General features: G+C 45.9%; 1 protein-coding gene across 2 annotated transcripts; it reads right to left on the reverse strand.

The window, feature by feature from the left end:
* Positions 1-1624: 1624 nt before the first annotated feature.
* ADPRH (ADP-ribosylarginine hydrolase) lies at positions 1625-11416 on the reverse strand. Of its 2 annotated transcripts, none has more exons than XM_032150094.2 (4): positions 11284-11416; positions 9100-9433; positions 4932-5292; positions 1625-4112 (listed from the first exon to the last, which is right to left on the reverse strand). In XM_032150094.2, exons 2-4 carry the CDS (start codon positions 9395-9397, stop codon positions 3698-3700), a joined length of 1074 nt encoding a protein of 357 aa, XP_032005985.1. In that variant the 5' UTR covers positions 9398-9433; positions 11284-11416; the 3' UTR covers positions 1625-3697. The 2 variants fall into 2 exon arrangements, with proteins under 2 accessions (XP_032005985.1, XP_032005986.1); XM_032150095.2 differs by lacking the exon at positions 11284-11416 and adding an exon at positions 11096-11182 and having other exon boundaries at positions 2017-4112.
* Between the last annotated feature and the right edge of the window lie 1127 nt (positions 11417-12543).

Below are 12543 nucleotides of genomic sequence, written 5' to 3' on the forward strand. Positions count from 1 at the left end.
TAAAGACTGTGGTATGATGATATAGTAAGAAATATGTATTTGGTCTCTACCCCTGAGTTTCTGATGCAGAGCTCCTAAAACGCTTGTAGATAAGGGTGCTAATCTTTTGTTCAAATATTTGGTCTTTGACCCTGGTTCCTGACACAGAACTCCTAAATCCCTTGATATTTCCCGGGTGAGAGGAGCATCTTTTGTTCTAGTGAGGTGACTTTTTGGTGGGCTCCTGGATAGCCTCTGGATGGGGGCTTGTTGCCAGGGGGATCAATCATGTGATTAGAGGGTTGCAGCTTTTGTCCCCATCCACCTCATGACCCGCAGGGAGGGGTGGGGGCCTAAAGGCTGAGTTGATTCCAAATGGCCAATGATTTAGTCAATCATGCTGGCACAATAAACCTCTAAAAAAACCTAAAAGAACTGGATTTGGACAGCTGAACCCATGGAGCTTCCTAAAGGGTTGTGTACCTGGAGAGGTCACTGAAGCTCCACACCCCTTCCCACATGCTTTGCCTTATACATCTCTTCCAACTGGCTAGATATTTGTAGCCTTTGTAATATCCTTTAACAAACTAGTAAACTAAGTGTTTTCCTGAGTTCTGTGAGCCACTCCATAAAATTAACCAAATCTGAGGGGGGTTTTGTGGGAACCTGATTTACAGCTGGTTGGTCAGAAGCACAGGCCACAACCTGGGACTTGTGGTCAGCATCTGAAGCAGTGGTGGGGGGGAGGAGGGGGCAGTCTTGTGCCTTAACTTGTGGAATCTGATGCTATCATCCAGAAGATAGCATCGGAATTGAATTAGAGGACACCCACTTGGTGTCTGTTAGAAACTCGCTTGGTGCATGGAGAAGCAACTCTCACACCTTTGGGTGTCAGAAGTGTGAGTGTTGCATGAGACTGGGAAAAGCACCTTGGTTTGGTTCTTTTCCATCCTTTATAGGACAAACAGACCTGATTTTAAACACCAGTTCCATCTCATCCTGTGTGACTTTGGACAGATGGCAACCTCTCTGAGCCCAATTTCTTCATCTATTAATGGGTTGTTGTGAATGATCTGACATACAGCAAAATTCTCTTCCTCTGTTCTTTATCCTTCCCCAAATGGAAAGAGCCTCACCTACTCCCTAGGAGTTACTCTTCTCAACCCCCAAGCCCAAAGAGTAAAACAAATGATGGTAGGCTGCTCCCCAGTCCCTATCTAAATGACCTGTGGGTCCTCAACCTGACCCCAGGCAGCCATTGTTGAGAAGCTGGCCCCGGAGCCTGGTTGGATTGTGAAGTTAGTCCCCATTCCTTCCCCTCAATGTCCTAGTAGCTCAGTGGCTGTTTTAAAAAGATGCAAGTTTACTCGCTCCAGAGAGGTACAGAAAGAAGAATAAATGGAGAATGTGGTGGTTGGAGAATCTTGAAGAAGGGTGAATGAGGTCAATGCTAATTTTGTAGATCTAAAACAAACAAATAAACAAAAAACAACTATTGCCAAGACTTCTAGACAACATGTAGCAATCTTGGCTAACAAAGAAAGCAAATGAAGCAGCATCACACAGCAGGTCCAAAAAGTATCATTTCAAATGTCACATATGACCTCTTCTGTTGTTCAATATGCTGATAAGAACGGCAAATTCATACAATGTGTCAGACCATCTTTATTGATTTACCCTAATGTTATGCATAAAGTTTATCTCTTCCCCTCATTCGTTCTCATCCTCCCTTCTCTCTCTCTCTCTCTCTCTCTCTTTCTCTGACACACACACACACACACATAAGGAAGCAAAGTCACCAGCTGAGAGCGAAGTTTGGGGTGGAAGTTTTGAGGTTTGAGAAAAAAGAAGTCTGAAAGTCTAACCTCTTTTTGAAATGTGCCTGTGATGAAGAGTGACAATCGACAAAGCAAATCTAATAGGATCTCTAAAGAGCTTTTTCCTGTTGTTTACAATTGTGGCTAAAGCCTTGCACTAGAAAACAACAAATGCTAAGATCCTCCCTTCATCCCCTACCCGCCCCCCCACCCCCTGCGGCACACACAACCCTCCTCCACTACATTCTAAAAAGACTGGAAGGACTTGGAAAAACATTCCTATGGGATGAGCTAGAAGGTGGCAGGACTGCTATCATGAGACCTCATTTCCCCACCTCTCCCAGCTGAAACCCAGGGATTTCACAAAGGAAAAGTCATGAGAGTCATAGTTCTGTGGTTTTCTCAAAAGGAGAAGGAAGGGACGCTCTTCCTTCCCACCCCTGAGAACAGGCCAAATGAGAGCAAGCCCACTGGCTGGACTGAGGGTGACCAAATGAATGTGACGATGGCATCTCATTTCCCAGGTGGACATCTGCTGGGCAGCATGTGCCTAGGATTGACTCAGAAGACACACAGCACCACACAACAGGATTGATGTGATGACAAGGCCAGGACAGAAGGCTGTGGGAGGAGTGAGGAGAAGGTGGCGAAGTGCCTGAACAATCAAAGCAGGTTTCACCCAGGAAGCTCTATCTATCTGAGTTGGGTCTTGAAGGACAAGTAAGAATTTATTATCAGGTAGACAAGGATTGGGAAGAGCATCAAGAAATGAAGAAAGGGTGATGTATTCATTGGAACATGATTAGACCATGATTAGTTTAGCATGGTCAGTTTGTTATTCATAAATATAACTCTGGAGGGTAATGAGGGAAGCATGAGCTAGGAGGCTAGTTCATAACACTCAATAGATACTGATTAATGCCTATTGGCTGCCCAAGTACTGTGCTAGCTTCTTTCTAGAAATAATGCAAACAAGCAAATAGACAATAACAAAATTGGTAATGTGTTAACTGCCATGATGAGGAGAGTACTGAGAGCAGCTCAGAGCAGCATCTCCCAGACTTGAGTAGCTTGGATTGCAGAAATCCAGCTGAAAAATCCTCAGTGCAAGAAGGTAATAGAGGTGATAGATTCAGAGTATATTTAGGAGGTAGACCAGCCTAGCAGATATTGTTAGGACCCCACATATATCCCTCACAGTTCCCATGCCCTTTACAGCTTGCCCCTGCAAGTATATCCGAGTTTTTACCTGAAGACACTCAGGTTTGGTTTGTAAAAAGGGCAAGCCAAGAAGTACCAGGGAGTTAGCATCCCTGGCAGTGGTCCTCCACCAGTGTCAGATGGAAGTCAGTGGATAAATACCCCAGGTTTGCTTGCCCTTCAAATGGGACAGTTCTGAGGAATGCTTTAGGCAGAGGACTCAGATGGCAGAGTGCCAGCTGCCCACAGTGAAAACATGCTCATTAACATACCCCGTACTAGCTCCCTTCCCTTCCTGGTTTCATTTCCCCATTCTCATATCGGTATTTCCTGGAATCATCTCCCATATAAACTGCTTGCATTCAGATCTTTGTCTCAAAGTCCACTTTGTGGGAACCCAACTTTAGACAAACAGAAAAAACTTTTAGAACAAGTAGATGATGAAAATGAAGACTCAGATATGAGGTCATGAGATTTTTTGCTTGCGAGACACTGACCCTATCAATTGAGCTAAAAGACCCTTCAGTGTAAGAAAAGGGATGAGCCTGAAAAAAACTGAGCTTAAGGTGCCCAAGGGACTTGTTACCTCAAAATTCCCTGAGTACAAGGTTAAGACTCTTGACTTCGGAAAAAGTGAAAAGAAATAGCAGAAAAGGAAATACAAAAAAGAAGAATCCATCAGAAGTGAACATCACATCTCCCTAAAGAGAAATTACAGAGTCTTCTTTTGACCCGAGAGAATATAAAGCCCTAGCTGTCTCTTCCAGCCGGTTTCTGTATTCTAGTTTCTCATAGTTGGAGGGACTCACTCCTTTAAAACCATACATAACTCCCCACCAGCAGCCAGCAATGGCAGCTGTAGAATCACTGTCTCCACCATGGAAAAAGGCTCGGTGGGCAAGCTCCTTCCAGGAGTCTCCTGCAGCAAGAACAGCATCGTAGGCAATCATGGGGGCATCATGCCCACTGCTGCCACCCCAGCCAGAGTAGCTCAGGGAGGTGTAGAACTGATCCCTCTCCTTCACACCGAAAGGCTCAGGGAAGGTAGGGGCTGATTCTCCATCCAAAATCCCTCTAAGTTTTAGGTAATTTTCCCATTTGGTTTGGAAGTAGGACCTGTAGAAAGGAAAAAATCTAGAGTCAATTGAAAAAAATAAAGTGAAAAGTCAAAACAAAAAGCACCAGATGGATGTGTGAACAGAGAAACATCCAACATAACTTCGGCTTCTTGCAGTAATACCATAAACTCTTTAAACATCAAAATTATTTCTATATAAGTACCATTCATTCAATACATTTTTCATAAGGATCTACATAAATAAGGCATTGGTCCTGTTGCTAAATAAAGAGATAATATCAAGTTAAAGGGTAAGAAATACAGGTTTGTTTTTCCTGGGAGGGTCGAGAGTAATGACCTTTTAAAGGGGAACTTCAAGACATCACAACTGTGGGTGACTTCAGCAGAAAGCCTCTTTTTATACTAAGAAAGATAACGTGAAGTGAACTCACAAGAAGGGGAAGATGTAGCCTTACCACTTATTAGTTAGCTAGTGGAAAAACCTATCTCTGGCATTTTAACCAAGGATTTCAAAATATTATTTGTGTACCAAGACAACACTGAAAAAGCAAATTCCAGGAAAGTAGGAAATAGGCATGAAAATTCATGGCAGAATAGGATAGCCACAAAAATGACAGGATCCCTGTGTAAGAGGGAAACACCACAGCTGCCCTATTCATTGAGGTATCCACTTGGCTACTTTGTACAATCATTACTGGAAGGGAACTTGAAATCCTTAGCAGATGGGTAGAAAGGGGGCTGGGCGGTGAAAACCATGAGGGTTGCTGTGATCTCTGAATACAAGACATATATGTGCAGGTGGAGGTACACACACAGATTCAACCATGTTTGAGCAAGGCATGCACCTACAGACTCACCAGTGTTGAAGATTTTCCTCTACAAAGTAGCCTGATTGGACAATGTACTTTTTAGCTTCTGGTAGCAGCTCCATCAGTCCTTTTCCCCACTGCAAGGGTGGTCTGGCATTCACAGCATAGGCTGTAAAAAGAGCAGACGCAAGGGCCCCCAGGTAGCCTGTTGGGTGGTGGTGGGTCATCCGACCGCTCTCGATGCTCACTTGGATCAGTGTGTCCAGCTGGCTATGGTGTGGGAACCTGAGACCGATGCACATGGCCCGCATGGCGGCCCCACAGCCACCCTCATGGCTGTTGAAGGGAATCCTCCAGCCATTGGGCTTGCCGGGCTTCAGCTGCATGGCGTTGTGCACCGAGGCATTACCTGGGGAAGAGTCGGATAAGGGATGGGGGTTAGCATAACCAAAGCAAAGGCCCCAGCAGGAATACATAACTAAACTCTATCTCCAAGTATTTTTGATGGAAAGGGAGGGCCAAAAAAATATGATGATGCATGCCCCAAAACTCCAAACCCCACCCAACAATGTGCCTTTCTTTATGTATAACCCTTGGCAAGATAACGCTAATAAAGGCAGCAGACTCATATAGGGACACTTTGAATCTTTACCAGTCATTACTGAGACATCACAACAAATTTAAGAAGTATATTATTGTCTTTTTAAGTAAATAAGCCTTTTAAGCTCAGAGCCTAAGAAACTTCCTCAAAATCACATAATCAACTAGTTAGTGGCTGGGTAAAATCCATCAGACTCCAAAGCCCAATCCCTTATGAAGTCCAGTAAGAACCTTACAATTAGGCTGGGCACAGTGGCTCATGCCTGTAATCCCAGCACTTTGGGAAGTGGAGGCAGGCAGATCATGAGGTCAGGAGATCGAGACCATCCTGACTAACACGGTGAAACTCCGTCTCTACTAAAAATACAAAAAATTAGCCGGGCGTGGTGACAGGTGCCTGTAGTCCCAGCTATTTGGAAGGCTGAGAAAGGAGAATCGTTTGAACCAGGGAGGCAGAGGTTGCAGTGAGTCGAGATTGCGCCACTGCACCCTGGCCTGGGTGACAGAGCGAGACTCCGTCTCAAAACAAAAAACCAAAAAACAAAAAACAGAAACCTCACAATTGGAGTTCCTGAACATCAAAAAGAGAGAAAGAGGCCACAAATTCTAGAGTGAAGCCCTGGGCTCAGATGAGGAGCAGTGGATTCAGGGAAACAATGTGTCTTTGGTGAGTCACTGAACCTCTGGGCCTCGGCTATCCCCTCGTGACAGTGATGTAAGCAGGCTCGTCCCCCTGACCTGTCCTACTGGGGACCTGTGAATACGCATGCGAGCCAAGCGATGGCAGCAACATACGATGGAGTGTGGCACTGCTGTTCCTTTACTGGTCAGTGTTTTCACAACAATGTTCATGGACAGCACAGGTGGACAAAAAAAAGTTTCCACTTGCTAAACTGATGAGCTATCAGATGCCGAGAAAGAATGAACAGAGATTGGCATCTAAAGCCAATCCTTGGAGTGCCCCTTGGTATGGTAATGGGAAGCTTTCATCAGGAGGTGTTATGTGCTGAACTGAGTCCCCCAAATTCAAATGCTGTAGCTCTAAGTACCTCGATTTGGAGATAGGGCCTTTAAAGAGGTGGTTAAGCTAAAATGTGGCCTTTAGGATAGGCCCTAATCTAATCTGCCTGGTGTCCTTATATGAAGAGGAATGTGAACACACAGAAACACCAGGGATGCATGCACACAGAGGAAAGACCATGTGAGGACACAGCGAGGCGGTGGCTGTCTGCAAGCCAAGGAGAGAGGCCTCAGAAGAAACCAAGCCTGTCAATACCTTGACTTGGATTTCCAGTTTCCAGAGCTGTGAGAGATAAATTTCCATTGTTTCAGCCACTCAGTCTACGCCACTTTGTTATGGCAGCCCTAGCAGCCTCAAATAGGAGAGGTAGGTCAGATGGGCCAGAGAAAATCACCTGGTGGCCCAAGTGGCACTAAGTTGCCAAAGTGGGCAAGAACCACTTGTGAGCAAACCTGTAGCCAGAAGTCTCTACAAAACCCTTTGCATTTTTTTTTTCTTGAGATGGGGTCTCACTCTGTCGCCCAGGCTGGAGTCCAATGGTGAGATCTTGGCTCACTGCAACCTCTGCCTCCAGGGTTCAAATGATTCTCGTGCCTCAGCCTCCTGGGTAGCTGGGATCACAGGCGTGCACCATCATGCCCAGCTAATTTTTTTATTTTTAGTAGAGACAGGATTTCACCATGTTGGTCAGGCTAGTCTCAAACTCCTAACCTCAGATGATCTGCCCGCCTTGGCCTCCCAAAGTGCTTGGATTACATGCATGAGCCACCGTGCCCAGCTGCATTTTTCTTTAAAAATAAAAAATATACATTTTTCTTTTTACTTATTCATCACAGAAAACTTACAAATACAAATAAGTAAAAATAAAAAACTATAAATACTCCCATCACCCAAATATAATTAGTAACATCTTTGTACATGGTATTCAAGACCTTTCTCAACACAGAAATACATTATCTAAAAAAAAAATTTTTTTTTTGGCCGGACATGGTGGCTTATGCCTGTAATCCCAGCACTTTGGGAGGCTGAGGCAGGTGGATCAACTGAGGTCAAGAGTTTGAGACCAGCTTGGCCAACATGGTGAAACCCCATCTCTACTAAAAATACAAAAATTAGCCGGGCATGGTGGTACATGGCTGTAATCCCAGCTACTTGGGAGGCTGGGGCAGGAGAATCACTTGAACCTGGGAGGCAGAGGTTGCAGTGAGCCGAGATCGTGCCACTGCACTCCAGCCTGGGCAACAGAGTGAGACTCCATCCCAAAAAAAAAAAAAAAAATTTTTTTTAACTGGCCACTCAAAAAAATTTTTTTAGAAGACAGGCTTTTGCCATGTTGCCCAGGCTAGTCTCAAACTCCTGGACTCAAGCAATCCTTTCGCCTTGGCCTTTCAAAGTGTAGGGATTACAGGTGTAAGCCACAGCACTCGGCCCCACAGATCTATTTTTTAAAGGACAGTAGGTTCATAACATACATATTATTTTATAACCTATTAGTGTATAATAATACCTTTCAATATTAGTAAATATTATTTGCAAATTTTAAATTTTTATTAATATTTTAATTGACAAATCACAATTATATACATTTATTTGGTATAATGCAACGATTTGATATATGTAAACAATGTGGGATGATCAAGCTAATTAGCATATCTATTGCCTCACTTATTTTTTTTGTGGTGAGACATTTGAAATTTACTCTCTTGGTTATTTTGAAATATACAATACATTGTTATTGAGTACAGTCACCCTGAATAATTTTAAATGGTTGCAAATGTGTCAGCTTAATTAATTATGAGAGATTTAGGTTCTTTCTATTTATTTCTTTATTTTTTAGAGTCAGGGTCTTGCTCTGTCACTCAGGCTGGAATGCAGTGGTGCGATCCTAGCTCACTGCAGCCTCAATCTCCCTGGCTCAAGCAATCCTCCTACCTCAGCCTCCCAAGTAGCTGGGACTACAGGTATGTGCCACAACACCTGGCTAATGTTTTAAAAATTTTTTTGGAGTGGTAGTCCCCAACCTTTTTGGCACCAGCGACCGGTTTCACAGAAGATAATTTTTCCATGGACAGGGTTGGTTGGGGGAGGTTTTGGGACGAAACTGTTCCACCACAGATCATCAGACATTAGATTCTTATAAGAAGCCCACAATCTAGATCCCTCACATGTGCAGTTCCCAACAGGGTTCAGGCTTCTATGAGAAACTAATGCACCACTGATCTGATGGAGGCAGAGCTCAGGTGATGACGCTCCTTCGTCCATCGCTCACTTCCTGCTATGTGCCCCAGTTCCTAACAGGCCACGGAGAAGTACCTGTCTCTAGAACAGGGATTGGCTACCCCATTCTAGAGTCAAGGTCTCAGTATATTGCTCAGGCTTGTCTTGAACTCCTGGGCTTAAGTGATTCTCTCACCTTGGCCTCCCAAAGAGCTGGAATTACAGGTATGAGCCATCACCACGGCTGTTATTTCTATTTTTATCACATTTACAAACACTATTGTCTCAGTTATTTAAATCTCCATCAACATTCTTAATGATTTCCTCAAGGTTGTTTTATTCTTTGCCCTCCTTGCACCTCCCACCGGCTGTGCTCACCTGGTGCCCGCCCATCCATGTCTTCCATGCAGTCTTGGTAATGCTTAGCAAGGAGGTAATACAGTCGAGTCAACTTAGGTGCTTTCCCAGCTTCCACAAGAGCTTCTGCTGTGGCCAAGTGCATCACTGTGTCGTCACTAACTCTCCACCTTCCCACGTCTAGGGCATCCAAGCCACCCAGCTGGGTCAACTGCCGGTGTATCTTCTCCCCATCCTGGAGGAACTCCCACTTCCCATTGTAGTACCCCAGGGCATCTCCAGCTGCACTCAGCACCATAGCAGCCACATACTTCTCCATCAGTCCCTCACACTTGCTGGGCTCTGCAGAGGGTGTCTTTGTGGGGAAATTAAGACAAAGGAAATAGGATGAGGAGCAAGAAGAATCAGAAAAAACGACTCCAGCTATATTTTATTGAGCACTCACTACTTGCAGGCATTGTATCAGTGGCATCTCATGTAATCCTCATCCCTGCTCTATGAGGAATGTAAAGCCCATTTTATGTATGAGCAAATGGAGGATCATGGAGATAATGCAGTTTCAGAAATGTTCAGTGACTTGTCTCAGGTCACAGAGCTAATAAGTGGCAGGGCTGGGATCCCAACCTAGGTCCATCTGACTCCGAAGTCTATCATCATAACTACAACTGTATCTCTTGCCTCTTGGTGAGTAGTAAGCCCACTAAATTCTGCAAGTCAAACCCAGCTCATCATTTTCTCTTCTTAGCTGGGATTTGGCCTTAGAAGTGCAAGGCTTAACACTTCCAATTAGTGTCACAATTCGTAGTTCACAAAGCACCTGCACATTCATTGTCTCACTAGTAGGGAGGGATTACAGTATGCATTTCACAGATACGAAAATGAAGGCTCAGATAAGCTAAATTCACAAAACAAGAGGAGTGGAAGTACTGGAACCCAAATCTTCTGATTCCAGCCAAGCCAGGATGCTTGGTATCACACCACTCAGCCTCAGCCCAGATCTTCCTACCTTGGGCAACCTCTTGGTGCCTGAGCCTCCACATTTATAAAATGGCACTGATTTTAAAAAGTAACAACCTCCTGGATTTGTTGTTAGGAATAAATAAATTAAATTTCATAAAGTTGGCTGGTCACGGTGGCTCACACCTGTAATCCCAGCACTTTGGGAGGCCGAGGTGGGTGGATCATCTGAGGTCAGGAGATCGAGACCAGCCTGGCCAACAGGGTGAAACCCCATCTCTACTAAAAATACAAAAATTAGCCGGATATGGTGATGCGTGCCTGTAGTCCCAGCTACTCGGGAGGCTGAGGCAGGAGAATCGCTTGAACCCGGGAGGCGGAGGTTGCAGTGAGCCGAGAGGTGAAACTTTTCCCTCCTCTCCACTTATCTAAACCCTATTTACTCAAGGTCTAGTTCAAGTCACGGGGCTTCCAGAAGTGCCTCTGCAGCTGCACTGCTGTTGGCCATGGAATGCAGGCTGGAGAGCCCCCTGGAGAAGGAGTAAACGACGAAGATAGATGCGTTCCAGTACCCAGTTACTGGTAATGCTGAGTTTCTGAGCTCACAAAGGATATCTGTAAATGTTATTTACATAGTTTATTATTTACAGTGAAGCCTAGGCACTGAGGTTCTGGGCTACTGGACCTGACTCTGCCGAGACAGAATTGTGGAAGAACAGACACCCGGGACCGCGGTTTGCCCATCTGTAAATTGGAGGGGGAAGTGGGGAGGTATAGGCTCCCGGAAGTTCCGTCCCGCCCTGTGATTTTCAGACACTAGCTCCGCTTCTTGGCCTCTGAGGACTAACTTTAACCCCCCATACCCTCTCTCTCAATGTCCTCATTGTCCTTTCCGTAATTCCTTCTGGCTCCTCCCTAATGTGTGTTTCTGTGAGTTGCAAGCTGGGATGGGGGAAGAAGACCGGCATCTTTTTTCGGTTGTAAATTCCCTTTAACGTTCGCTTTCAGAACGCTGTAATTACTTAACTCCTCTGAACTTTCACGGGTCACATTCTCGTACCTGAACTATACATTCAGAACTAAGATCTGATCAGCTGCTTCTGGGCCATGCCCGGCTTTGGAAAGAAACGGGGAAGTTGACACGCTCCCACGATTTGCAAGACTGGGAATCCTCACGGCCCCGCCACACTCGGAGCGCGCCAGGGGCCGGGGAGGGGAGCGCGGGGCCGAAGGCCAGGGTCGCGGTACCTGCTCGTAGCCTGGGCTGGAACGCGCGAGCGAAGGGCGCGGCGCGGGCTCCCGGGGCCGGGAAAGAGGCCTGGCTGCTGCCGGTGGGCAAGGGCGCGGGCTGGGGCGGAGCCGGGTCCCCGGGTCAGCAGCGCGGCGGCGAGCGCCCCCGCACCTGCGCTTGGCGGCGCTGAGTTTGAGCGAATCTTGGAGCCTCCAAGGCGGCTTCCCGGCACCGCCGCGCCCTTCTGCACCCAAGCGACAATGGACAGGACCTCCGTCGCCCGCCCCAAATGCTCTGAAGAGCCCGGAGCCTGGTGCCCGGAATGTGGCGACACCGGAAAGCCGGCTCTCGCCTGGCTGTGGTCAGTGACTTCCGTGTGGCCCAGGCTGACGCCTTCGCCCGTGCTCTCGTCCGACTTTGTAGGACTGTAGTGGACCGGGTGTGCCCAGATGCTTGGAAGAGCGTACCGAGTGCGCCGCCCTTGCCAGGGTTCTGGGCCCTCACGCATAAAGTGGGATAATAATATCTGCCTCTGGCCGGGCGCGGTGGCTCACGCCTGTAATTCCAGCACTTTGGGAGGCCGAGACGGGCGGGTCCCGAGGTCAGGAGATCGAGACCATCTTGGCTAACACGGTGAAACCCCGTTTCTACTAAAAATACAAAATATTAGCCGGGCGCGTTGGCGGGCGCCTGTAGTCCCAGCTACTCGGGAGGCTGAGGCAGGAGAATGGCGTGAACCCAGGAGGCGGAGCTTGCAGTGAGCCGAGATCGCGCCACTGCACTCCAACCTGGGGGACACAGCAAGACTCCGTATCAAAAATAATAATAATAATAATAATAATAATAATAATATCTGCCTCTTAGAATGGTTGTTAAGGATTCAGTTAGTTAATTTTAACTAGTCATTTATTTGGCAGCAGCGTAGAATTCTTTTATCCTGATCGTAAATATAAGCAAAGAAAAACGAAGAGTATTTTTGTCTAAATACATTAATCATGTCACTTTTAAAGCAAATCAGAATCACCATATGCAAGTATTCTATATATTTCTCCAAAGTTTTAAATTTGCTATGCCTATTTTCTTGCTGTAATGATTAGCCTCGGTCTGACAGCTTTTTAAAAAATTGATATGTAATTTATATATAATGAAATGTCCTTACACCATAATCAAGATATGAAATATTTCCATCACTTTAAAACATTCTCTTGTGGCCTTCCCCGTGAATACCCATCTCCATCTCCAACTCTAGCCTAAGTGACTTTTGAGTGTTTACAAAA

Source organism: Hylobates moloch, unplaced genomic scaffold (genome assembly GCF_009828535.3).
Source record: "Hylobates moloch isolate HMO894 unplaced genomic scaffold, HMol_V3 SCAFFOLD_4, whole genome shotgun sequence".
Lineage (NCBI taxonomy): Eukaryota > Metazoa > Chordata > Mammalia > Primates > Hylobatidae > Hylobates > Hylobates moloch.

Bases quoted from the DNA above. Each gene is read 5' to 3' on its own strand.
- ADPRH (XM_032150094.2), bottom strand. From the start codon at position 9,397: ATGGAGAAGTATGTGGCTGCTATGGTGCTGAGTGCAGCTGGAGATGCC. The intron at 5,293-9,099 runs GTGAGCACAGCC...ACTCTTCCCCAG, and splicing joins CATGGATGGGCGGGCACCAG to GTAATGCCTCGGTGCACAAC. The intron at 4,113-4,931 runs GTGAGTCTGTAG...TCCTTTCTACAG, and splicing joins GAGGAAAATCTTCAACACTG to GTCCTACTTCCAAACCAAAT.